This window comes from Barbus barbus (assembly GCF_936440315.1).
Source record: "Barbus barbus genome assembly, chromosome: 26".
Classification (NCBI taxonomy): Eukaryota; Metazoa; Chordata; class Actinopteri; order Cypriniformes; family Cyprinidae; genus Barbus; species Barbus barbus.
In genome coordinates this window covers 9676320-9704279 of record NC_136754.1, presented here as the reverse complement: position 1 = coordinate 9704279, position 27960 = coordinate 9676320, and the positions used below count along the sequence as shown (strand labels likewise).

At 38.2% G+C, this 27960-nt stretch overlaps 2 protein-coding genes across 8 annotated transcripts; one reads left to right on the top strand and one right to left on the bottom strand.

The window, feature by feature from the left end:
• The first annotated feature begins 4688 nt into the window (after nt 1–4688).
• LOC306845680 (polyhomeotic-like protein 3) lies at nt 4689–17254 on the top strand. Its single transcript, XM_079378615.1, has 15 exons — nt 4689–4760; nt 6965–7168; nt 7405–7566; nt 7628–7717; nt 8294–8419; nt 8526–8615; nt 9306–9534; nt 11705–12312; nt 13742–13892; nt 13978–14222; nt 14503–14653; nt 14731–14845; nt 15400–15538; nt 16218–16473; nt 16578–17254. The coding sequence occupies exons 2-15, from the start codon at nt 6992–6994 to the stop codon at nt 16730–16732; spliced, it is 2694 nt and encodes an 897-aa protein (XP_079234741.1). The 5' UTR covers nt 4689–4760; nt 6965–6991; the 3' UTR covers nt 16733–17254.
• LOC306845678 (uncharacterized protein) lies at nt 17146–27958 on the bottom strand. 7 transcript variants are annotated; one of them, XM_079378610.1, is made up of 14 exons: nt 27839–27958; nt 27727–27754; nt 26260–27103; nt 25062–26169; nt 22770–22913; nt 22618–22688; nt 22435–22520; nt 21831–21891; nt 21594–21669; nt 21397–21447; nt 20434–20672; nt 18595–18810; nt 17964–18052; nt 17146–17876 (listed from the first exon to the last, which is right to left on the bottom strand). In XM_079378610.1, the coding sequence occupies exons 3-14, from the start codon at nt 27052–27054 to the stop codon at nt 17801–17803; spliced, it is 3012 nt and encodes a 1003-aa protein (XP_079234736.1). In that variant the 5' UTR covers nt 27055–27103; nt 27727–27754; nt 27839–27958; the 3' UTR covers nt 17146–17800. The 7 variants fall into 7 exon arrangements, 5 of the variants coding, with proteins under 5 accessions (XP_079234736.1, XP_079234734.1, XP_079234738.1 ...); XM_079378608.1 differs by having other exon boundaries at nt 27727–27902; XM_079378612.1 differs by having other exon boundaries at nt 26260–26924; nt 27727–27902.
• Between the last annotated feature and the right edge of the window lie 2 nt (nt 27959–27960).

Genomic DNA, 27960 nt, shown 5'->3' with positions numbered 1-27960 from the left:
GCATTCTCTATTCTTTTTCTTTTCTATCTACTTGTTTTCTTTATTATAATTATGACACACTAACACACTAGCATTCTATTCTTTTGACTTGTTTTATTTTTATTTAAAAAAAAGACTCTAGCCTCTAATTCTCTATTATTTTCCTATTCTATCTAGCCCACTTGTTTTTTTTATTTTTTTATTATATAATAGCCTAAACCTGGCTGTGTTTGGCCAACCGAGACTTGTCACAGCATTTAGCCTGCATATTATTGCTCTTTTGTTGGTATCGATTGCTTCTATTGTCCTCATGTCGCTGTAGATAAACGTGTCTGCTAAATGTAAATTGTACAGCATAACACAGCAACCGAGACAGTCATGAAGAAATTAATAACTTGTTCATTATTAAGTCCAATTAATTTAGTAACTATTCCGACTGATTCAATAAAAAGAACCTGTTCATATTGTAATTTGTTCGGTATGTTTTAGATTCACTAAAAGAACCATCTCATAAGAGTCATTCGTTCAAATTCTTGCATGCTACAAGAATCATTTTATGATACACTTTTATAATTCATGGTGTAATACGTCTTCTAGTGGCAAAACTATTACCTTGATGCAAGACTCTGTGCTGTAACTACTGTACTCATTGAACCATGTCATTTTGACAATATTATCAAATCGTATAAAAAACATAATATTTTAATAGGTTTAGGACTTTGCATAATGCAGACTGAAACTGATGTGCAAATGAAGCCAATGCCCTACTAATGAAACTGCACGTGTGCAATTACAATACAAACTTTAAAACTTTTAAAATCCATTACTAAACATATAGGCCTATGCATTGTACATACAATCAATCAGAGAGAATGAATGTGCATTTTCAATAATCCAGTCTGTAGTTTTTGTTCAGACCAATGTGAAACGGCACGGTAGTGGATAAACTGTGTAGCCCAGAGGTGGAACTCATGCTGCTCATGTGCAGGCCGTTGTATGTCCCGAAGGAGTTTACTGCTGTATGGTGTATATTCCACCAGATGCTAATGCCAAGCTTGCGCTGGCACAGGTCTATGACAGCATTAACAATAGCTCGATCGCACACCCGGACAGCGTTTTCATCGCAGCCGGGGACTTAAACACTTAACCACGCTGACTTAAAAACGGTTCAAATTCCACTGCAATGTGAAGTGTGGTACTAGGGGAGAAAAAACTGGATCAAGTGTATACTAACATAGCAGATGCATATAAAGCCCAGACGTATCCCCACCTAGGACTGTCAGATCATCTCCCTCTTTTGCTACACGCACGGTATACATCCAGGATTAAAAAGGCTGGGACTATGTTAAAACATGTGAGAACATGGCCAGACGATACTATTCCTATGCTTCAGGACTGCTTTCACTGTACAACATGGGATGTATTTAAGGGAGAGAGCATGTTTATGCGTGAATCTCTGGATGAATACACCACAAATATTTTATTCTACATTAATTTTTGTGTGGACAGTGTAACTTTCTGGAAGCAAGTACATGTGGCATCAAATAGGAAGCCTTGGATGACACACAATGTACAACAACTAATTAGAGCTAGGAACGTAGCATACAGATCGGGGGACGCTAATGCCTATAGCTTGGCCAGGACTGCTCTGAGGAAAGGCATCAATACTGCCAAATTAAACCATAAAAGGCACAAATTGCACAAAACCCAGGCAGCTTTTTCCCTACAGCTGTCTCCCTACTGAACTCTGCCCGATGATCCCCCCTCACACACCACTACAAACTCTTCACCCCTCCCCATCACTAAATCGGTTTAAAAAAAAAAAAAGAAAAAAATCCATCTATACTGGAAATTTTTATTTTCTATGCACTTTCAATGTCCATTGCACTAGTGTTTATATATCTTAATGTATCACTTATTCATATCCATTTGTATTTATGTTCATAGTTTTTGCCCATAGTGTACATACATTTACTGCATAATCCATCTGTATAGTATGTTCAGGGAAGTCGTGGCCTAATGGTTAGAGAGTTGGACTCGTGATCCAAAGGTTGCGGGTTCGAGTCTCCGGCCGGCAGGAATTGTAGGTGGGGGGAGTGAATGTCCAGCGCTCTCTCCACCCTCAATACCACGACTGAGGTGCCCTTGAGCAAGGCACCGAACCCCCAACTGCTCCCCGGGCGCTGCAGCATAAAATGGCTGCCCACTGCTCCGGGTGTATGTTCACGGTGTGTGTGTGTTCACTGCTGTGTGTGTGCAGAGCACGAATTCCGAGTTAAATGCAGAGCACGAATTCCGAGTATGGGTCACCATACTTGGCTGAATGTCACTTCACTTCATATCACCCATCTGTATATCATACTGATAGTATTTAAAAAATTGTAAATTATGTCCATAGTACTGCCTTATCTGTATATTTCTGTACATATGTAACATATTGTAGGCACTGTATATCCTGTACCTCTGCTTATTGCACCTCTGGTTAGATGCTAACTGCATTTCGTTGCCTAGTACCTTACATGTGCAATGACAATAAAGTTGAATCTAATCTAATCTAATCTAAAAGGTGTGGGAGGGCATTAAGTCTATTACGGACTATAAAAGAGAATTTACATCTCCCTCTGAAAGCAGTAGTGCTACTTTAGCCAAAGAAATCAATCTTTTTTTATTCCCGTTTTGACAGGGAAAACACAGATCCTGAATTGCCTCCTCTCCTGTCCTGAGCACACATGACATGAGACTTGTTTTCTGCAGCATCAACCCCAGAAAGGCAGCTGGTCCAGATGGAGTTCTGGGCCGGGTACTGAAGGACTGTGTGGCCGAATTAGCGGATGTCTTCACTTACATTTATAATATGTCACTGCTCACATCATGGGTCCCTGCCTGCTTTAAAGCAGCAACAATAGTACCCATTCCCAAACAGTCTAATGTCAAGTGTCTAAACGATTACAGACCTGTGGCACTTACCTCCGTCCCAGCCAAATGCCTGGAGGGGTTGATCATCAAACACATTAAGGAAGCGAGACCATCAACACTTGACCCATTCCAATTTGCATATAGGAAGAACAGGTCGACTGAGGATGCCATTGCGATTGTGCTCCACATGTGCTCCACACATTATTGGAACATCTAGAGCTCAAGAACACCTATGCGAGGATGCTCTTCGTCGATAATAGCTCTGCTTTTAACACAATCCGGTCGTATAAACATAGATCTAAATTACACAACCTGGGACTAATTGGATGGTGGATTTTTTAACTAATCGCACAGTGTGTGAGAATTGACGGGCACACGTCTTCCACCCTTTTTATTAACACTGGGGTCCCCTAAGGATGCGTGCTTAGCCCACTGCTTTACACCATTTTTACACATGACTCTTTGTGCCTTTTTCCCCATCAAATCATATTGTCAAATTTGCGGATGACACCACGGTGCTTGGGCTCATTAACAACAACGATGAGACAGCATATAGGAATGAGGTACAGCACTTGGCATTAGGATGTAATAACCATAGCTTGGCTCTTAACATTAAGAAGACCAAGGAAATTATTGTAGATTTCCGCAAAACTGGACAATACAAACACTCTCCACTTTCTATTGGCAATGAGGTGGCGGAGAGAGTGACAGAATTTAAATTTCTGGGGGTAACTGTATCGGAGGATTTGTCCTGGAGCACTAATACTGCCTCAGTTGTAGGAAAAGCCCGACAACGCCTGTACTTAGTTATCTGAGGAAACTGAAGAGTGCCAAAATTCCCAGGCAGCTAATGGTGAATTTTTACAACTGTTAGCAGTGTCGTGTCTTATGGATTCCTAGTGTGGTTTTCCAGCTGCACTAAGGCTGACCAGCAGGCACTTCAGCAAGTGGTTAGAACAGCGGGAAGGATCATCGGAACTACTCTTCCAGAGATGAGCACCATCTTCACCACTCGCTGTCTAAGACGTGTGCAAAACATCCTGCACAACCAACACCATTCAGCACATCACCTGTTTCACCTGCTGCCCTCAGGTAGAAGATACAGGTCCATACGCGCTAGAACAGCCAGACTGGCCAACAGCCTCTACCCAGAAGCAGTGAGGCTGCTAAACAGACAATCTCCCCACATTCTGCCCATATCCGAAGGCACACATTACATAACACCACAAAAATAACTGTGACTGTACTGCAGCACTTTGCACTTTGTTACCATTGCAGTGGGGATGCTCTAACAATATTTTGTTGTTAATTATTATGACAATGACAATAAAGAATTGAATTGAAAATCCACCCGTTTTAAATAATATAATAATTTATACTTCTGACTCATCCCTTTTCTTAAAAAAATGGTTTAAATGTTCTATTGTGAGGTTTATCATTTTATAATTATTTTTGTTTTTAATACTGTCACTGGTGAAGTTTAAGTAGCCTAAATGACTGCATGTTACACCAAGTTAATCATTTGTCGAACACAATTACAGAAAATTAAGTTTAGGCCTACTAATGCAAACCACAAATAGCCTATTAGCGGTTATTAACTACTGAATAGATACAAATCTGTTCGTGTCTTTATTAGGCCATGAAGGATAACAAAAAAAGGGCCAGTGGTGAGAATTCACTTGGAGATCGGTGCTGCAAGAAGTCCTCCTACACAGCAAGTGGTGCTGCTGGCTCAAATTTCTCATCCTCGTAGCGTTTTGTTTTTATCTCCATTTTAGAGCGCGCTGTATGTCGCATTACAGCATGACTGGGGCCGTGACAGAGCACAGCAGCGCGCGCTCACGTCTCATATTCATATCAGCCAGGTAACTCATCAGATGCGCCTTCAACAATGCATGGGACAAAAGCGTCATGATCGCATGATTCCCCAATGACGGAGACGGAAAATCTTAATAAAAACATATTTTGAAAAATAATTCCCGTCAAATCGTTTGTTAAAAGAAATCTCAGTGTCCCACATGAGGAATGGAGAGGTGGGCGTTTCTCCATGTCACTGGGTTGTTAGAAGCAGTTATATAGGCTACTATTGACAGATGACTGCAGAGATATTCTAGAACGCACTTCGTAAGCGACGACAGTTCAGTAATAGTCTCAATTTAAAATGCCGCGTATCCTACTGTAACATTGTTGATTTAATAACTCATAACACGCGAGTTCAAGTAGAAACAGATTTGATTGATTTGTATTTTCTACAAAAGCCTGATTAAATATTTCCGACGTGCGTGAGTTTTATATTTAATTAGACTACATTTAAATATTTTATGCTATATAACATTATCAAATTATTTCTTTATAGCCTTCCTTTGCCTTTAAACGGATTACATGTTTAAGGCTGATACCGACAGAGCTGGCTTCTAAGTTTGGTAAATGCTAATAGGCTTTTTATATTTTAGTTAGGCTATTTAAATCCGTTGATCTTCATTACATTGTAAATAATTTATTTTACTGATTATGGTAGTCCATAAGGAGGTTTAAACTATTTATTGAATGACCTTTAGGGAGGGAAAGGCTATCTCTGTGGATATTTAGCCTAATATGATCTTTTCAATCGGCTAGCTCATATATTTTGGATAGTGTGTCTGGATACAAAATGTCGTAGGCTATAGCATAACTAATATTAAATATTTATTAAAGCAAACAATCACAGTTGTAAAGAAGTAAAAGAAAGCGCTTGGTAGCACAATATGCATAAACCAATATGCATCCCCGCTTTATTATTTTCGCCTATTCTAATCAATTATTTTCCCCAAAAATATTGTATGACAGTATGACATAGACTGTACTGTACAAAGGAATTACACAGTTTTAATATTAAAAACCAAAAATGCAGATCTAGAAAACAGCTACTTTTTCGCACAGAAATCGGCCAACATGCTGAATTTTTGAAACGTCAGATTTTAAATAAACTATCCATTGCTGTCAAATTTTATTAAATGCAGATGTAAAACTGCAAATACTCTATTTCTTATAACAACAGTTTTATCAAACTGATATTGTAAATGTATCATATAGCCTATTAAATAAAATAGTTCTCAATAATCTTATAAAATAAAAATGAATTTGTGACATTGTTTGAATTACTATAACATCTATAAATGTACATTAAGTTGTAGCCTACATTTTAATTTTACATTTATTTTACAGTTTATTTTAATTATAGCTAATGACTTTCACATTTTATGAGTTTGGAATTTTGTAAACGTGTGAATTTTCAAGGTATCTAATGTGTTATAAATGTGAAATGTGATTCTGAAAGGCCATATTGGTGCAAGCATTCATATTGTAGTGTGTTAATCACTTTAAATTCCAGAAAATGCATTGGTGTTGTGTTTATGTCTGTTTATTTTGGGGACCCTTTGAGCAATTCTGCATTTATAAATGCACTTGAGATTCTATTGTTTTTAGTGGTCCCGATTGATCTGGCTTTTTGATCTCAGGTTATGACATGGGATGGACCTAATTAATCACATATCACACATCACACCCAGAATTCATATTAATTCATACATTTTTCACACATTAATACATAATTCATACATTCATACTTATTAAATATAGCATAGGCTACGTTATGTTTTTTTTTTCAATCTGTATGACTGATAATCTAATGTCTATATAACATTAAGTGTATTTAATTATATAATTAAAAATCTTTTTACCGTAGCATTTTAATGTAAATTTTAGAGCATTTAGTAAAATATTATAAATGCAAAAAAAAAAAATTGGGTAATCTGAACTAATTTCTGCAACGTAATTGCAAACATTTACCTTTAGTAAAAAACTAAAAAGTTAACATTTTTTCATAGTTCTCAAATATGCCAATAAATATGTTGTAATTAAAAAAAATTCTAACTAACTTCTAAATAACATTCAAAATCTAGTTAAATCAAACTCAATGAGCTAAATAACCCAATAACCAGCAAACCATGCAGTTAAACAGTGGATTACAGAATACAGGATATTCTCTCAATTTTTAAAATCTTTCTGTATTTTTAAAATATTTCTCCAGAATTACAGTGGCTAACAAACCCTTCTGATGGGCGACACAGATAAACAGAGTCAGGAAGAGATGGAGGGCGACAGCTGTGTGACAACACCCTCCAGCAGCACTGCACCCACCGCCAGCTCTACACCCAGATCCAGGACTCCCACAGGCACCCAGCCCAACGCCATTCCTCTGGGAAATATCACTTCAGACAGACAGGCAGTCCAGGTAATTCCCCACCGGTATAACATATTAAACAAATGGTATTACGTAATGCTAATGTGTCCTGTTTTATTTGAGAAAGAATAGCAACAGCCTATTAAAGTAGCCAAATTCTGAACATTGCTTTGAGGCTAATCTAATATTCAGATGCCATGCCTTTGTTGTGGTTTGGAGTAAATAAATGTGCAAAAAGCTGATTCCTTCCAGAGCCGTGTGAAGCCTATGATGTGATGTTTTGCTAGGTAATCCAGCAGACGTTACACAGACCACAGAGCATGACAGCTCAGTACCTGCAACAGATGTATGCTGCCCAACAACAACATATCCTGCTGCAAACAGCTGCACTACAACAGCAGCATCAACAAAACCTCACGGCTACACAAATCCTGACCACTACAGAGCAGGTATGAGGATTTATATGAAAATATGTGCAATGTAATATAATACAATGCTACTTCTTATCAGGCCGCACAAACTAATGGCAGGCAGCCCACCTCCTCCCCTCCATCATCCAATGGGAATGTAACTCAGCTGGCTAGTGTCTCTCAAACATCAGTGAGTGCTTTCAATTTTTATACACTTTTGTCACAAACCTATTTTTGTTTCACGTAGATGGACCACATGATCTCATCTGGACATTATGTTGGAAAAAAAGAGCCCCGTAAAAAGTGTACTGTAATTTTATTTGCGAAAAGTCCTTTGCTTATAAATGTAAAATAAATCTGTTCTTTGTAAAATAGCTAATAAGTTCAGGCTTTATCCAGATATTTAAAGGGAAAGTCAATTCTGTCATCATTTTCTCACCCTCGTGTTGTTCCAAACATGTATGAGTTTCTGTCTTCTGTTGAATTAAAAAAATATATATTTTGAAAAATGTTGGTAACCAAACCATTGACGGTAGCCATTGACTTCCACAGCATTTATTTCCATAGCATGGGAGTCAATGACTAGCATTCAGAATATATATTTTTTTGTACTCAACAGAAGAAAGAAGCTAGAAACTTGAGTAGATGATGACAGAATTTAAATTTTTTGTTGAACTAGCTCTTTAAGATTTTGATCAAAGATAAATTACATAGGAAAACCCCTCTCTCCCTCTACATCACCATGCCAACCTCTCCTGTAACTCAGCCAATAGGTTGCATCCAGGTCACTAGCTCCAATAGCACAGCGGGAGCCATATCCCAGCAGGCCATGCTTCTAGGAAACAGCTCTCCCACAGGTAGCCAGGCCCAGATGTATCTGCGCACTCAGATGGTAAGAGCATCAGAGTTCACTGGTATTCTGAAGTCTCCAATGACTTGACCTGATTCTGTTTTGTGTTCTTTCTTCTATCGTCATGTCACTGTCTCTTAACCTGTAGCTGATTCTTACTCCTGCTGCCACTGTAGCTGCTGTTCAACCTGATCTGACTCTCGTGAGTTCAGTGTCCTCTCAATCAGCATCATCACAGGTAAGACAGAGTTTTTTAGTCAGTTTATGGGTTAATGGTGCCATTTGTGTTAGATTTATATATGCATTTATGTAATAAATAATACATGATATAATAAATTATTTATTTGTTTATTTACTAAGGTTACTGATGAATAATGAATAAAGATAAAATCATATTTTCCCCATTTCAGTTATTTTATATAGGAATTTAAATTAATTAATTTAATCCAGTCATTTATATATATTTGTATAGTCATTAAACATTTTATAAATTAAATATCATGTAATAATGAATGAGTGAATGCAAATTGTCCCAAATGACGCACTATGCACTTATACATTATGTACTTAACAATGTAGTGTATGAATTTTATAAGGTTATTTTGTCATAAATAATCAGAGTCTGATAGCCCCTCCCCCTTGGCTAAAGAAGCTGCGACAGTTTTGTGCATGAAGTGTTCAACATTTTTTCCAACATCTTTTTTCCCCTGGTTATTTAAGTGCATCTTCCGTGTATTTATAGTGCACTTTTTTGGGGGAGGGATTTTCAGTGTGAACCCGCTACTCGTGCTATTTATACTACTAAACGTCATAGAATAGTGCATAAGTATGCAATCTGGGACCCCCCTACAATAAATGACCCAATACATTTGCAATACAATGAACAGTGATGATCCACATTCATTGAGCATGTTTTGTCCTCTGCAAGGTTCAGAGTTTGGCTCTCCGCACACATCCTCCTGAAGCTCTTGCTACTCCCCAGAACGTCCAGATCAAGCCTTCTCTTCAAGGTCAGACGCTGGTGTGTCCCCTGCCCAAGATGTCCATTTGCCCACTGAAGTCCACTCAGCTGTCCCAGAACCTGGCAGAAACTTCTAGAAGTGAGTCATTGACCGATGTTACTCAGCCACCATCAGCCCAACCACTCATTCCCCCTTGTAAGTCACAAGATTACATTTCCATCTCCATTACTTTCACCGTTGTTAATGCAGAATAATGTAACTGTAGTAAATATTAGAGAAAGCAGAATTATTTTAATTGCAAAACAACTCAAATAATTTAATGTTGGTTAAGCTACATATCATAACACAGTGGTTCTCAACCAGGATCCACTAGGGGGGCTCTAGATGGTTTAAAATGATTTATTGATTTTTATAAAATTAAATATTCCTACATCTGGAAAAGTCACAGAAATTAATATAAATAAATAAAGGTTATATATATGAATATACAGTGCTGCTGGAAAGTTTGTGAACCCTTTAGAATTTTCTATATTTCCGCATAAATATGACCCAAAACATAATCAGATTTTCGCACCTGAAAATTCCTGAAAGTAGACAAAGAGAACCCAGTCAAACAAATGAGACAAACATATTTTTGTTGTCATTTATTTATTCAGGAAAATGATCCAGTACTGCATATCTGTGAGTGGCAAAAGTATGTGAATCTCTTGGATTAGCAGTTAATTTAAATGTGAAATTAGAGTCCATCTGTGCAGAGGTGTTTTCAGTCAGTGCAATGACTATCAAATGTCAGTACGTGACCTGTTTTATTCAAAGAACAGATCTATCAAAGTCTGAAGTGAATCATGTCACGAACAAAGGAGATTACGGAGGACCTCGGAAAAAGAGTTGATGTTGCTCATCAGGCTAAAAAAGGTTACAAAACCATCTCTAAAGAGTTTGGACTACAAATCCACAGTCAGATAGATTGTGTACAAATGGAGGAAATTCAAGACCACTTACCTTCCCGAGAAGTGGTCGACCAACAAAGATCACTTCAAAACATAACGTGTAATAGTCTGTGAGGTAACTTCTAAGCAACTAAAGGCCTTTCTCACATTGGCTAATGCTAATGTTCATGAGCCCACCATCAGCAGAACACTGAGCAACCATGGTGTGCATGGCAGAGTTGCAAGAAGAAACCTACTGTTCTCCAAAAAGATCATGTAGACAAGCCAGAGGACTATTGAAGAAAGGTTTAATGGATGGATGAAACCAAAATAGAACTTATTGGTTTAAATGAGAAGCTATTATGTTTGGAGAAAAGAACACACTGCATTCCAGCTTAAGAATCTTATCCCATGGTGGTGGTGGTGGTGGTAGTATCATGGCTTGGGCCTGTTTTGCTGCATCTTGGCCAGGACAGCCTGCCATCATTGACAGAACGATGGATTCTGAATTATACCAGCAAATTCTAAAGGAAAACGTCAGGACATCTGTTTAAGAACAGTCTCAAGAGAACGTGTGTCATGCAGCAAGACAACAACCCCAAGCACACAAGTCATTCTTCCAAAGAATGGTTAAAGAAGAACAAAGTTAATGTTTTGGAATGGCTGAGTCAAAAAAGTCCGGACCTTAAGGAAGGACCTAAGCAAGCAGTTCATAGGAGGAAACCCACCAACATCACAGAGTTTAAGTGGTTCTGCACTAAGGATGGGCTAAAACTCCTACATGTTATTGTGCAGAACTGATCAGCATTTACAAGAAATTTTACCTTCAGTTACTGCAGCAAAAGGGGGGTCATACCAGATACTGAAAGCAAAGATTCACATTCTTTTGCAGTGCATAGATATGTAACACTGGATCATTTTTCTCAATAAATAAATGACTCTCTTTGTCTACTTTCAGGACTTATATGAAAATCTGATGATGTTTTGGGTCATATTTAGGTAGAATATTTGGGTCATATTTGTCAGCCCTCTAGAAAATTCTAGAGGGCTGACAAACTTTCAAGCAGCACTGTATATATATATATATGTATATATATATATTCTAATAATGTCAATTAGAAAATAATTGTCAGCAATTTATTGGTTCAAAAATGTTGAGAAATTGATATTTGTGAGTAAACATAATTTTTTTTAAAAACGTATCCTGTAATCATTAAGCTGGAAAAATCATGTGAATTCATGTCATAAAGATTGTGAACCCTTAAGAACTTTCAGCTCTTAAAACTTCTGGAATTATGGGATTTAACTATTTTAACAGTGCCACTCTTAGTTTCTCTCAAAAATGTTGAGATTCACTTCTATAACTCATCTGTTTTTTCATCTCTGAATTGTTTAAACTGAACACTGTTTGCTCCTAATGACTGTCTCTACTGCAGCAACCTTCACACCAGTCCAGTCACATACATTGGTCAGACACCAGCTGCATTGCCCTTCTGGCCAGAGGGTGGCGCCACACCAGCTCTTCATCCAGCAGAGCTCCACTGCTCACAGACAGGTCCAGCCCATTGCGCTTCGTGTCACACCGCAAGACAGCTCTCCTCCACCCCTCGCCCTGCAGACCCGTACCACTCCCACTACAGCCACCGTCCAATCACAGCACACTGAGTTCCTCTCAGTGCCCTCCTCTTCAAATCAGCCAGCCAATCAATCAGCAGTGGTGTCTACGTCCACAGCTCCCCCTGCAGTGCTCCGTGACCCTCCACCACTTCATCTGGGCCCAGTGCTAGAGCCGGTGTCCCAGTATTCACCTCTGTCAAGCCCCCCTCCTCTCACCATGGCTTTGCCCAGGCTGGTCCAGCCACAGAGACTGTCTCTCCGCTCAGTCCAGACCGTAGCTGTCCAGTCTGACCACATGATGGTGTCTGAGGAGGAGCTCCCAGTCACTGAAGCAGTGGTTCAGTTGCCTTTTCAGAATCTGCCGCCACCACAGACAGTGGCAGTGAACCTAAAGGTGCAACCTGCCACACAAAAAGAGGCTCCCTCGGTTAGTCTTATTCATTTACTCACAGTCATTTTGTTTGAAACCTTATATTATTTTACAGTAGAAGAGAAAAGGGATATTTTAATGTAAGGAGTGTCCAGACTGCTCTTTTCCATAAAAGAACATTTGAACATGGCCAGTCACTTGAATGTGGAATCAAATGTTTTTTTAGTGACCAACAAATTTCAGTCTTTTCCCCACACAAAGCTATATCATATGATTACAGAAGACTCAGAATATACTATATGACGTATAGATTACATTTATGACGTTTACGGTGCTTTTTTGGGTTTTCTTTGAAGCTACACTAGTTTACATAAATAAATTTAGGATCCGTAAGAATGATTTTTTTAAAGAAATTAATACTGGTATTTAACAAGGATGCATTAAATTGATCAAAAGTGACAGTAGAGATGTTTACATTGTTACAAAAGACTTCTGCTTCAAATAAATGTTTGTCTTTCTATTGATCAAAAAATATTGAAACTGTCTTCAGCATTGATAATAATGTTGCGTGAGCACCAAATCAGCATATTAGAATGATTTCTGAGGATCATGTGACACTGAAGATTGGAGTAATGGCTGCCACAAATTCAGCTTTGCTATCAGAAATGTATCACATTTTAAAATACACTAGCATAGGACAGTTACTTTAAATGGTAATATTTTAATAATTATTACAGTTAAATGCCTTGGTGAGCAGAAGAGACTAAAAATTTTACAAACCCCAAACTTTTAAATGGAGCAACTTCTTATTCTTCGAAAACAGTAAGAGTTTTTAAACAGTTAAAATACTGTAAATAGTCATGGTTTTGTCTTTTAAATGTCCTTTTAAAAATAATCAATATTTCGTCATGTCATATTCATTTTAATTAGACAGGATTTTTTGTCATAGCTTTTGACTTCTGATGAAAATATCCTTCTAGTCAATATTTTTTCATGTAATTTTTATGAATTTTAGTCAATTTTACTCTTAAAAATGCCATCTGATTTTAGTTGATGAAAATGTAATTCAAACATTCTTAAATCAGTTTAAACATATTAACCTTTAACAAAAACAACATGTGAAAACTGTCTTACTTTTTGTATTCTTTAATTATCATCATGATCTAAAAATAAATACATTTCGTATGCGTTTTTCGTATTCGTCATCCTTTCCTATCAAAATGCTACAGATGCGAAAACACAGAAAATTGAACCTGTAATGTGTAAACGTGATTGACACAATGTGAGGTCGTATTTATTTTTTAACGTGAAAATTCCAGACAAGAATTTCGGGCTCAATGTGCAAAGACCTTAACACTGTATTCTATTGTACCCCATAGAAGAAAGAAAATCATACATGTTTGGAAAACCATTGAGGATAAGTATATGATGACAGAATATATTTTGGGTGAACTATTCATTTAATGCTTATTATGAAATTTGGCAGGCAACACCACTGTTGAAGGAGAGTGGAAGCATGGATTTGGTGAAGGATGTAGAACGTGCGTGTCCTCAGAACAGAACGCCCACCCCGCCACCACCAGACGAGCCCCAGGGAAGCTCTGATGATGTAACAGCACAACCAGAAAACTGTACAGGTATCTTATATATATATATATATATATATTAAAGACTAAAAACGTGGTCTGCAGAACTCTAAACCGACTTCTACTCTAACCATAGCTGATCCGGACCAACCGAGCGAACCATCCAGCAGATCTGTGATCCGGTCACCGGAGGACCCCACATATGTCAACAGTCCCCCCCCTCCCCTCCTCTCCTCTGCGGTAAGAAGCACCAGCAGGCTTCCCCCAGCCAGCCTCCCAGGGAACCCTGAGGGTCGGCCCTCACAGGCCATCGTTAGACCTCACATCCTCACACACTTCATTGAGGGCTTCGTCATCCGAGAGGGCCTGGAGCCGTTCCCGGTATGTCCACTGGTTGGCAATGTAGCAACTCACTGCTGCCATGAGGCCCTAATGAAGCCCATGGTTCTCTAGTGTTGCCGTGAAGCTCAAAGATCGCTCACTCCCTCAGAGCAGAGAGTAAGACGGCCTGGTGAGGGTCCGGGGCCAAACATTCAGATCAACCAGTTATTAAAGTCCCCGTCACAAAGTGCTCCATACTTTCAGAAGTCGAAACCACGAAAAGCATCTCAAAAAATATGTCTGGTAAGTCCACTATTGATGTGCTGGTATTTTTTGTCAGGTGAGACATACTTCCTTAGAGATGAACCTGCAGGCCACACTACCAGAAGATAGGGAGAATGGAGAATCAACCCAGGATGACTGCCAGATGGATGCGGACCATCTGGAGAACTCCACCGATTCAGACCTTGATAACCCACCTGCTGAGGATGGTGGGCTCATTAGCACATTTCTTATTAACACACTGAGTCAATATGAGCGTTTCTTGCAGAATTTCTTCTTTTTTCAGAACAGACAGTTGAAAACCTGCCTGATGTACTCGAATGTGAGTTCTGTGGGAAGAGAGGCTTCGCTCGTACCTTCCTCAGGTCCAAACGCTTCTGCTCCATTACATGCGTCAGAAGGTAAAGAGCCCTATGGGTAGTGTTAATCACACTTTTTGAGGTTTGTAGTGTCAGTGGAATTATTAGAATTATTTTTAGGATTAGTATTGCTCATACTTTAGGTTCAAGGATTGTTCTAAACCTTAGTATTTAACTTAATTAAAACAGTTGTGCTGCCTAATATCTTTTTGTGAAAACCATGATGCATTTCTTTTATGGATACTTTGATGAATAGAAAGTTCGAAAGAACAGCATTTATTTGAAATAGATTTTTTGTAACAGTTTAAAGTCTTTACTGTCACTGTTGACCAATTAAAATGCATACTTGCTGAATAAAAACTTGTTAAAAAATGTATTTTGTCTTACTGACACCCAAACTGTTGAACAGAGGTGTATATGCACTCATTTCTGTATGTATGCATATAACGAGGAAAACACATTTAAGATATTTGCCTTTTTGCCAGTCCAATTTGACGTAAACTTACTGTTTTACCTAAACAGAATTTAGCAAGTTTGTGTTCATAAAACTGTATGCTGCAGCACACACAGCCTTGTTCATCTCTCACACCTTACAGATTCAACGTAAGCTGTAAAAAGCGCCTAAACCTGTTCAGGTCAGAAAAAGTTGGCCGCTGGCCCCACAGGCCCATGGGCAAGCGGGGGAGACCACCTAGTCGCATAAACGGCGGGTCGAGGGAACACTTCCTCAGGCAGGTCAGTGAAATAACCAAATAACCATTTAACCAAAATATACAATCCAATGCAATAGCATAATTAATAAGTGAGAGTGATGGGTAATAAGTTGGATGGGTAGTGATGCAGCATTGGCTGATCACTACCCATCCAACATTGACTGCAAATTACCTCTTCGGATAGTCTGACAAAAATCTATCCAAACAGTCACTTCGACTTGTCACTTTAACAGACTGATAAGCTCTTCTTGCACTACACTCATAACAAAACAAAACAAATCTGCGCAGTTTTTATTTTGTACATTCAACTGGTTTGCACTCCATCTATTCTGCCATGTGCCTTATGCACTTTATCTATCTCTCTTTTTTTATTTTTCTACAATGTCCTCAGACTGATAAGCTCTTTTGCACTACAAATATATCTACACAGTGTTGTTTTTATTTAACTGGTTTTGCACTCTATCTGCCATGCGCCTTATGCCACTTTATCGATCTAATTCTTATTTTTTTCTACAATATCCTCATTTGTATGTACATATGTTTAAACTGTATTCATCTGTATCTGAACGTGTTTAATGTTAACTGTATGCACCAAGGGTCTGAGAATAACGCAATTTCAATTCTCTGTATGTATGTGCTGTACATGTGGAAGAATTGACAATAAAGCTGACTTGACCTACTGTACCACATTGTTTCCTTAGCAGCTGCAAGACTCCCATCGTACCAACAACAACCAGAGGGCCTCCAATTCAATTTGGATAGAGAGAGAAGAGGAGGAAGATCCACCAGGGCCGATGACGACAAGACTGCGCTTGCAGGCTGAAAGAGAGAAGGAGCAAGACAGAGAAAGAGAACAGAGCAGAGTGGAGAGCAGCAGCGGCTCTGACTGTCTTCTTGACTCAAGTCCCTCACAGTGGAGCGTAGATCAAGTGTGCTCATTTATCAGCTCTTTACCAGGTAAATTCAGATTTGGACCACAGGAATAAATAGCTAATAAATAGATTTCTAAATGATCTTTAAAATCATATGCTAATCTTTGCATCTCCTCCACTTGCTTTAAGGGTGCCATGATATTGCTGCAGAGTTCCGGTCACAGGAGATTGACGGACAGGCCTTGTTGCTGCTTACGGAAGACCATCTCATGAATGCTATGAACATTAAACTGGGCCCTGCGCTCAAAATCTGTGCACAGATCAATGCTCTCAAAGAACATTAGACGTCTTTCCACTCTCAGTGTGTGGGTCACACAGTATTTGAGAGTCGGATTCCTCTAAAGTGCCATGATTTCAGCATGTGGCCATTCTACAAATACTGTAGACACTCATGGGGACCTTCTTCATATACCTCAAAGTTTCATGGTGGACTTATCTTGGATTTCATTCCATTCAGTGACAAGTTTTATAATATCTACAACTAAATTCTGATCTTGTATATTACATTTATAGTAAACAGACCAACTGGAAAGGCAGATTATGAAGAATGTGAGATGATGTAGCTGAGCAGCCACAATTTGTGGAAGTTGGCATACAATGTACGATTTAAAAAAACAAAAACAATTTACACAACACTGTTAAAATATAAAGAAACGCTTTTCAAATGATGTAAATGTTTACAAAAATACAGAGTATATAATGTTGAAAAATAAAGATTTATTGATAAACATCAATTGCAAAGTCCTGAATAAAATTTATGTACATTAGACCAGAATTCATTTGCAATAAAATGCAACAACTTTGGCATCTTTTTGTACATCGGTGTGGAAATGCTTCTATGCACAGAAAATTACTGTGAATTGTGAGGTGGCTAAAAAGCCAACACTTTTTAGAGACATCAGCCGTGTGGATTGTAAATGCAGCTTTAGGTAGTTACAAACACCCAAGCACACACTTGAGCACTTGCATAACAAGTAGCAACCACATGTGTTTTAGTTAATCTGAGGAATATTACATTATTTTTTTAAATTATGTATTTATGTATTAGCACAAGGCATTTACTTATTACACACTGCACACAGTAAAAGCACCATATTTTGCTGACTTTAGCATCATAGATATACCATTCAGCTCATAAAGTCTCAGAGATCTGATAATAAACATTTAATATCAGATTAATTTACAATCAACAGCAAAATCTTTTTTGACATGAAGTCATTCAATTCAACAATCATTCAATGAATTTTCTTATATACTATGATTAGAAAGAAAATATTGAAGAAAATATTCCTATTCATAAAAATATGAACAGAATTCATAAAAGTGAATTTCTTTTTAAAATAGAGGGGCCGTCACTGCCTATGATGCCAGGTGATTTCCTTGAGTTTCATCTGCTGTTCAATCATCATGTCAAACTCCTGTCTTTCTCTAAAACACAATGAAATAAAAACAGCTGTGAGTTACATAGATGCAAGATTCAGTTTTTCAGGGCAAGTGAGTTCATAAGTAGTCTACCTGTTACTAAAGCACGGCCCTCTGCGATACTTCTCCTCGGCCTTCTCCAGGGAAAGCTTGTGGACTCCAGCAATGGCATAGATTATGGCCTAAAAAGCAAAAATGTCACTGAAGCATGGCAATGCAAGATGCTAGAATGTGGTTGTTTGGAAGTATTAGACAAAAGTTTGGAGTCTGTAAGATTTAATAATAATAATACTTTTATTTAGCAAGGATGCTAAATTGATCACAAGTGACAGTAAAGTCTATTACAAAGGATTTTTACTTCAAATAATTGGTGTTATTTGAACTCTCTATTGATCGAAGAATCCTAAAAAAAAATTGATTTCCACAAAAAATTAAGCAGCATATCTGTTTTCAGCAGTGATAATAATAGTTAATCGAGGACTGAATCGGCATATTTGAATGGTTTCTGAAAGATCATGTGACACTGAAAACTGGGGTAATGAATTAATTTAATTAATTTTAAAGTAATTAAATTAAATTACAGAAAATAGTACAGTTATTTTACACTACTAATATTTCACAGTATTACTGTCTACTGCACTTTCGATCATGAGCATAAGAGACTTTAATTCAAAAACATTAAACCTTATCAAGCCCAAATGGTAGTGTAAAAAAAGGCGATTACCTCAGGCAGAAGCACATCAAGAATAAGGCGGATTCGGTCGGCCTGGATGTTTTCTAGACAGGCGTTTATTTGAGGGGCACTATCACAGACTTTGTTCAGGTAGCGGTACACCTTATCAACCTGCTCCTCATCTTCCAAGTAGACATCAACCACTTGGTGAGAAGGCTTCTGGAGGGCTTGCATCCATTTAGAGGACTCACAACCGCTAATGACTGCCTGTGAGCACCAGATAGAAGAGTTAGCTTCTGTTAGTGTGTACATTTGTCTGTCATGGAATAAACATGTCTGAAATTTAAAAAAAATACATGTATGAATACAGGTGCATCTCAATAAATTAAAATGTCGTGCAAAAGTTAATTTCAGTAATTCAACTCATTGTAAAACTCGTGTATTAAATTCAATGCACACAGACTGAAGTAGTTTAAGTCTTTGGTTCTTTCAAATTATTTTTGTGATTTAGGCTCGCATTTAACAAAAACCCACCAATTCACTATCTCAACAAATCAGAATACTTCATAAGACCAATAAAAAAACATTTTTAGTGAATTGTTGGCCTTCTGGAAAGTATGTTCATTTACTGTATATGTACTCAATACTTGGTAGGGGCTCCTTTTGCTTTAATTACTGCCTCAATTTGGCGTGGCATGGAGGTGATCAGTTTGTGGCACTGCTGAGGTGGTATGGAAGCCCAGGTTGCTTTGATAGCGGCCTTCAGGTCGTCTGCATTGTTGGGTCTGGTGTCTCATCTTCCTCTTGACAATACCCCATAGATTCTCTATGGGGTTCAGGTCAGGCGAGTTTGCTGGCCAATGAAGCACAGTAACATCATGGTCATTGAATAGGTGCCAAGTCCTGCTGGAAAATGAAATCAGCATCTCCATAAAGCTCGTCAGCAGAAGGAAGCATGAAGTGCTCTAAAATTTCCTGGTAGATGGCTGCGTTGACTGTGGACTTCAGAAAACACAGTGGACCAACACCAGCAGATGACATGGCAGCCCAAATCATCACTGACTGTGGAAACTTCACACTGGACTTCAAGCAACATGGATTCTGTGCCTCTCCACTCTTCCACCAGACTCTGGGACCTTGATTTCCAAATGAAATACTAAATTTACTTTCATCTGAAAAGAGGACTTTGGACCACTGAGCAACAGTCCAGTTCTTTTTCTCCACAGCCCAGGTAAGACGCTTCTGACGTTGTCTCTGGTTCAGAAGTGGCTTGGTAGCCCTTTTCCTGAAGATGTCTGTGTGCGGTGACTCTTGATGCACTGACTCCAGCTTCAATTCACACCTTGTGAAGCTCTCCCAAGTGTTTGAATCAGCTTTGCTTGACAGTATTCTCAAGCTTGCGGTCATCCCTGTTGTTTGTGCACCTTTTACTACCAGATTCTTCCTTCCAGTCAACTTTGCATTTAATATGCTTTGATACAACACTCTGTAAACAGCCACACCTTTCAGTAATGACCCTCTGTGACTTATCCTCTTTGTGGAGGGCGTCAATGTTTATCTTCTGGATAATTTCCAAGTCAGCAGTCTTCTCCATTATTGTGTTTCCAAAGAACAAGAGATACCCGGAATTTATACAGTATGGATGGTCATTAATTGAAACTCAAATGTAAATATTCTAATATTTTGAGATGCTGATTTTTGACTTTCTTGAGCTGTAAGCTCTAATCATCAAAATTAAAACAAAAAAACTTTTGAAATGTTTTACTTTACATGTAATGACTCTAAAATATATGAACGTTTCACTTTTTGAAATAATTTACAAGAAAAAATGAACTTTTCCATGACATTCTAATTTATTGAGATGCACCTGTATATCAGTAGAAATCATACCAATAAGCGGTTTTCGACTTTTCGTCTGATGATGAAGTCAACCAACTGTTTGTTGGCACGGTTGCGTGCAGCCTTGGATCGGTCAGGCAGCACTTTCTTGGAGAGAAGCTCGTCTTGGTCTTCCACAACGATGTCCTCCGTGTTATTATCAGAGCTATCACACTGCTCGCCCAGAATCTCCTGACTGGGGAAAGTGAGCACAGATTTCCCCTCGGAGTACTTCCTCCGCACTGGACAACCTGGGATCATCAGATCAAGGGAGCATTTCTGTTAAACCAGCACTGCTGAATGAGAATTACTTGATTCATAATGAGATTTTAAAACTGATTTAAGTTGAGTAGTACGGCTGCACAATATATTGCATGCGATTGTCAATATCGCAGGTGATTCATATGCGATTCTGAACGAGAATTGCGTAGCTTATCGGTGAACTATGGCTCTGTGCATTAAATGCCGCTCCATTTGAAAACAGGTGATGGAGATTTATTACTAATCACAGAACCGGCTTTACTGACGAGATGCGCATGACAATCGCATGCAATATATCATGCAGCCCTATTGAGTAGGGACATTGATTGATTGTAAATTTTCAATCAATCAATTAACTGATTTTTAAAGTACCATAAAACGTGGCATACTGCAATTACCATCTGCATGTAGTCTATTTTTTAAGTACTACTTAATCTTAAAAATTTAAGTATTGGAAATGTTTTTAAAACATTTTTAACAATTTATTACTGTTATTCACAGGTACTTAAACTAATTATTACTATTTTATTGATTAATAAATTAACCACCTATATGTATTATAGTTTTTATATTTTTTTTATTTGTGCAGATTTAGACAATTAAGTGTCTTAAATCTTACATTAACAAGTAATTAATTAGCACCCCTAACACCCAATTAAAAACATGTTGAGTTCTGAAGAGGAGTATGAAAATCTATAACGAAAGGAAACCTACTGATGTCAGCAGCACAGTATTCGATGAAGGAACCAGAGAAGGATCCACATCCTGCCAGAAAACATCTGAATTTCAGCTTTTCAGACAATTTAATAAATAGCTGTTTGAAAAGGTGACTCTGTTAAATATTATTTCTAATTTATTAAAAATGTTTATATGTACTTAAAGAAAACAGACAAAAACACAGAGATAAATACCAATGCGGATCCTATAGTCTGAAATCAGTTCCAGAGACCAGGTTATAGCATTGCCATACTTCTCTTTTGCAATGTCCTAAAATGAATACATAAAATAAATACACCATTTCTTTAAAAATTGTCTTGAAGTATGCTCAGTATAGCAAATGTTGACTAATGGCAGAAAAATTAAAACAGTGAGCATGCACTCTGAAAAAGCAAAATAATTTGGAAACAAGTGAAAAGATGTCACTTTACCACCAAATGTTCACATTCTTCACAATCAAAAGGTTTTAAGGTTCGCAGGGAAACAGAAAACCTATGCATAAAAAAAGGGATAAGACATGTCAAATTTATTATGCGATGATTTACTATAAATACACATACATATAGACACAGAAAATAAGTGATATGTGACCCTGGACCACAAAACCAGTCTTAAGTCACTGGGGTATATTTATAGCAATAGCCAAAAATTCATTGTATGGGTCAAAATTATTGATTTTTATTTTATGCCAAAAATCATTAGGATATTAAGTCATGTTCCATGAAGATATTTTGTAAATTTCCCACTGTAAAAATATAAAAACTAAATTTTTGATTAGTAATATGCAATGCTAAGAACTTTATTTGGACAAATTTAAAGGCGATTTTATTTAAGTATTTAGATTTTTTTGCACCCTCAAATTCCACATTTTCAAATAGTTGTATCTCGGCCAAATATTGTCCTATCATAACAAGCCATACGCCAATGGAATACTTATTTATTCAGATGATGTATAAATCTAAATTTCAAAAAATTGACCCTTACGACTGGTTTTGTGGTGCAGGGTCACATATTAACATACTGATAAATTCTTACCCTTTTCTAATTCTCTTCTGGTCGATTAGGTAACAATCAATAAATACAATGCTGGCTTTTTTGTTCTTGCAATTCACACTTTTAACCTGTGTCATAGATTAAAAATTTGTCATCAACTACAGTATGAAATCATGAGTTACAAACTGCACAAAATCCATAGTGTGCACAGTGAGTTTAACTTACCACTGCAGGCCAATAGGGATATTTCCTCAGTTTGCACCACACGCAAAGTCCCTTTGAGATTGACAAGGGCTCTGGAAACCAAATATATCCACATATTGGATATATATAGGATACATATACACACTTTTTTCTTCATTTTATTGTTTGCTCACTTTTATTGTCCTGTTGCAAAAAGCTGGGCAGCTCCTCATCATCGTCGTCTAGGTCCTCTTCCTCCTCCAAGAGAGAGTTGTTAAGACGATGAGGCTTCTCTTGCAGACTCAGCTCGATGGAGAGGTCAGAGGACATGCTTTGATCTGATAGGTACATAATACAGTGACTAATTTCAAAAGACAACAACATCATATATTTGAGGCTCCATTTACAATTATTAACATTAACTTAGTAACCTTATTTACGCATATTTACGATAAAGGCACAAGAACAACTTTTTTGTCATGACGTTGAATTTGAAATATTGCATACAAATTGACAATTTTGTTTTTTTTTGTAATTGAACGTTTAATTATTTTAGTAGATTAATACAATTTATTTAACTGAATAATCATTATTTTTTTTTGGATATTTAAAGAAATATTTGATTCAATAACTACTAATAGAATGATATAGTTTTGGTGTTTGCATCAAATTAAATTCAGAAGTGATTTACATACAAGGCTTATTAAATGCAAGTAAAGTGCTCTGAAAAAATAAAATGAAACCGGACATACAGAAATTTTTTAAAAACGCTATTAAACCATTTATATTATTTTTAAAGGGGTCATATGATGCTATTTCAAGTTTTCCTTTCTCTTTGGAGTGTTACAAGCTGTTTGTGCAGAGATAAGATCCCTGAAGTTGCAAAGAATAAAGTCTCAAAACCAAAGAGATATTCTTTATCAAAGTTAAGACTCTGCCACACCTCCCTAAATCGGCTCATTCAAACACGCCCCCACATGTCTATGTCACGATGTGGAAATATTTACGTAATGCCACCCAAATATTCACCCAAAGAAAGGCGTGGTTTTAGTAACCGCAGTAGTGTTGATGCAGCCATGTCAGGGAGACATTGTGTGTTTCTAGGCGAAATGCACTTTTTGCGCCAATGCATTGTTAAAGGATCAGCGTGTCATGTAATATTCCCATATAAACTTTAACAGCCAATTAAAAGATATTGGTACAGTAAAATTCGCTAATTCACAAGATCAATACATCAATTAAGAACAGGGATACCATGGTCCTTAAACCAGGTACTGGTAGCTTTGGCAGTGTGTGCAGGTGCCAAGTCCTGTTGGAAAATGAAATCTGCATCTCCATAAAGTTGGTCAGCAGCAGGAAGCATGAAGTGCTCTAACACTTCCTGGTAGACGGCTGCGTTGACCTTGGACCTCAGAAAACACAATGGACCAACACCAGCAGATGACATGGCACCCCAAACCATCAATGACTGTGGAAACTTTACACTGGACCTCAAGCAACATGGATTATGTGCCTCTCCTCTCTTCCTCCAGACTCTGGGACCTTGATTTCCAAAGGAAATGCAAAATTTACTTTCATCAGAGAACATAACTTTGGACCACTCAGCAGCAGTCCAGTCCTTTTTGTCTTTAGCCCAGGCAAGACGCTTCTGACGCTGTCTCTTGTTCAAGAGAGGCGTGACACAAGGAATGTGACAGCTGAAACCCATGTCTTGCATACGTCTGTGCGTGGTGGTTCTTGAAGCACTGACTCCAGCTGCAGTCCACTCTTTGTGAATCTCCCCCACATTTTTGAATGGGTTTTGTTTCATAATCCTCTCCAGGGTGCGGTTATCCCTATTGCTTGTACACTTTTTTCTACCACATCTTGTCCTTTCCTTCGCCTCTCTATTAATGTGCTTGGACACAGAGCTCTGTGAACAGCCAGCCTCTTTAGCAATGACCTTTTGTGTCTTGCCCTCCTTGTGCAAGGTGTCAATGGTCGTCTTTTGGACAACTGTCAAGTCAGCAGTCTTCCCCATGATTGTGTAGCCTACAGAACTAGACTGAGAGACCATTTAAAGGCTTTTGCAGGTGTTTTGAGTTAATTAGCTGATTAGAGTGTGGCACCAGGTGTCTTCAATATTGAACATTTTCACAATATTCAAATTTTCTGAGATACTGAATTTGGGACTTTCATTAGTTGTCAGTTATAATCATCAAAATTAAAGTAAATAAACATTTGAAATATATCAGTCTGTGTGTAAGCAAAGTGTTTGAGAGAGGCGGGGCATAGAGGGCCTACAATAATGTACAGTATTTGAAAAATAATGTTTTTTGAACATTAAAGGATGTAAACATTCTGTTACACCAAATACACAAAATAATGATCTTTAAAAAAGCATCATATGACCCTTTTAAAAAGTGATAAAATGTATCAAGTGTAAATACCAGGCACATGCCAGACTATATTTTCATTTTTATAAAGACAAAAAAAATACTATGTACCTGATTCCTGTGGCTCTGGCATCTGGGTTTTAGCGTGAGCTTTACTTGGAGGCGTCATCTCAACAGGTTCTTCCTGAGGAGATTCTAGATCAGATGTTGCACTCCTCCTGCATTGTTTCACTGATGGGGAGGCAATTGGCTGTTCCTCCACGTTCTTTTTCTTGCGACCTCTTGGCCTCCCTACTGCCATGCGCTTCTGAGGTCTAGATGGTGTAATGTCTGTAGGAGGCACTGGTATCTGGGATTCAACATGAGCTTCATTTAGAGGTGGTGTCTCAACAGCTGGCTCTTCCTGAGGAGATTCTAGATCAGATGTTGCACTCCTCCTGCATTGTTTCACTGATGGGGAGGCAATTGGCTGTTCCTCCACGTTCTTTTTCTTGCGACCTCTTGGCCTCCCTACTGCCATGCGCTTCTTAGGTCTAGATGGTGTAATGTCTGTAGGAGGCACTGGTATCTGGGATTCAACATGAGCTTCATTTAGAGGTGGTGTCTCAACAGCTGGCTCTTCCTGAGGAGATTCTAGATCAGATGTTGCACTCCTCCTGCATTGTTTCACTGATGGGGAGGCAATTGGCTGTTCCTCCATGTTCTTTTTCTTGCGACCTCTTGGCCTCCCTACTGCCATGCGCTTCTTAGGTCTAGATGGTGTAATGTCTGTAGGAGGCACTGGTATCTGGGATTCAACATGAGCTTCATTTAGAGGTGGTGTCTCAACAGCTGGCTCTTCCTGAGGAGATTCTAGATCAGATGTTGCACTCCTCCTGCATTGTTTCACTGATGGGGAGGCAATTGGTTGTTCCTCCACGGTCTTTTTCTTGCGACCTCTTGGCCTCCCTACTGCCATGCGCTTCTGAGGTCTAGATGGTGTAATGTCTGTAGGAGGCGCTGGTATCTGGGATTCAACATGAGCTTCATTTAGAGGTGGTGTCTCAACAGCTGGCTCTTCCTGAGGAGATTCTAGATCAGATGTTGCACTCCTCCTGCATTGTTTCACTGATGGGGAGGCAATTGGTTGTTCCTCCACGTTCTTTTTCTTGCGACCTCTTGGCCTCCCTACTGCCATGCGCTTCTGAGGTCTAGATGGTGTAATGTCTGTTGGAGGCATCTAAAAAGAATACCACATGAAAAATAGTTAAGCCACAAATTTCATACAACAGTTAGCAATCGATAACGCAATAATGATTGTAGCACAAACCTTTACTCGACTGAACTCTTTGGCATTCTGATGACTATTTTGTGTGCAACTATTCTTAGCTCTTTTTAGAGATAGAGGTTGGAAGTCTGAGGTCGGTGTGGAGCTGAAGAGAGGCCTGGTCCGAGGCCTGCCCCGTTTCGGGGTGCGTGGTATAGAGCTACAATCACCGTTAGTGTGGCAGGAGGAGAGTTCTGTGAGATGAAGAGGAGATGTAGTACATGTGTGAAGCCCTGTAGAGACATCAGAGGGGGTCTGATTGTTTTTAATTTTTTTTTCAGAGTGCCGATAATGTGTCCCTTTTGTTTTTTGAGAGCATAAGTATTGTTCTGGGCAAGAATTGTGTTCAGAATGGTCCAGTCCGTCTGAACAAGTTTTGCTAGCAGCTACTTCTTTCTCACTGGGTTGAATGACTTTCTTTTTTCTTCCCTTGTGAGATATTTTTGATGTCTCTGATGGACGTTTGGGGGTGGTAATTTTTTGAGGCACCATCAGGTCAAGTTCATGTGACTTTGAAGACACCAGTCCATTTAGTTGATGTGCTGATTTCTGTAAACAAGTTGGAAAGTCAGGAAGAGCATTTTGTTTTGTTGCTTGAGGTTTCTCCTTCTTGGTTGTTCTCCATCCATGTGATTCTGCAGAATTCAGCTCTTGAGACACTGGGGTTCCTGTAATATGCAAGACGGAAGCTTTGTCACCCGAAACAGGTTTGTTAAGTTCTGAAGGAACTTCCAAAATGATGCGACGGTAACTGTGAGGATTCCTTTGATGGTGAGAAGAGCTCATTCCTGCAACCATAGAGGTCTCAAAACATTGGCACAACCAAGTTTGGTCTCATTATGATGAGCTGCAAAGAAACCCACAGTGAGGTCTATAACTTAATTGTAACTTGTAACCATATGCAACTTGCCATAAGTTTTACAGGGGTTAAAATTCACACAGCAACCAAGAGCCTGAAAATAAAGCTGATAAACTAAGAGCTTTTACTGTAACAAAGATATAAAACGCATTATGTTAAATTAATTATATATATATATATATATATATATATATATATATATATATATATATATATATATATATATGTATATGTGTGTGTATATATCAAATAAACTATAATAATATTCCAGCAACTGCATCACAGACTAGACTAAATTTAACAACGAGCAAACGGGAAAATTCAGCTCATAAAGCCGTTGTCAGTTCCTGTAAGGTTAAATACTTGGGTTTGCTGAGATACTGAAACTGACATAACCCAAGTGCTTCAGCTAAAAACATTCGCAAAAATTAACCTTATAAGATCCGTATGATGACGAATACAACGATATATACGCTCAAAATGCAACACAAAGTAAGTAACTTATATAAAATACGTCAGACGTGTTGACTAGGAGCACTGTGTGTTAGCATTAGCAGCTCCATGGAAAAACCAACGTAAACACGGTTAGGAAGCGTGTTATAGTAACTTACCCTAAATCTGCAGAAGATTTAGTTGCTGCTGTTTTGTAAAAAGCGTAAAATGTAATACATTTTGAAATAATATGTCTGCGCTCATGTGAAATATCAGTTTCTAAGCACCTACTCATTGGACTTTCAGCTGTTTACGAAGCGTTCCGCCGTCATCAGTTGAACAGCGTTTCAGCTTCAAACAGGAAGTTGATCGAGTTCTGCTGCTATTCCCTCGAGAGAACAAAACACACACAC

Excerpts from the sequence above, each read along its gene's own strand:
- LOC306845680 (XM_079378615.1), top strand. The coding sequence starts at position 6,992 with ATGGGCGACACAGATAAACAGAGTCAGGAAGAGATGGAGGGCGACAGC. Across the intron at positions 14,846-15,399 it reads TCCATTACATGCGTCAGAAG|ATTCAACGTAAGCTGTAAAA; the intron begins GTAAAGAGCCCT and ends CACACCTTACAG. Across the intron at positions 16,474-16,577 it reads ATTTATCAGCTCTTTACCAG|GGTGCCATGATATTGCTGCA; the intron begins GTAAATTCAGAT and ends ACTTGCTTTAAG.
- LOC306845678 (XM_079378610.1), bottom strand. The coding sequence starts at position 27,054 with ATGGTTGCAGGAATGAGCTCTTCTCACCATCAAAGGAATCCTCACAGT. Across the intron at positions 26,170-26,259 it reads AAGAGTTCAGTCGAGTAAAG|ATGCCTCCAACAGACATTAC; the intron begins GTTTGTGCTACA and ends TATTCTTTTTAG. Across the intron at positions 18,053-18,594 it reads TTGATGTGCTTCTGCCTGAG|GCCATAATCTATGCCATTGC; the intron begins GTAATCGCCTTT and ends TTTGCTTTTTAG.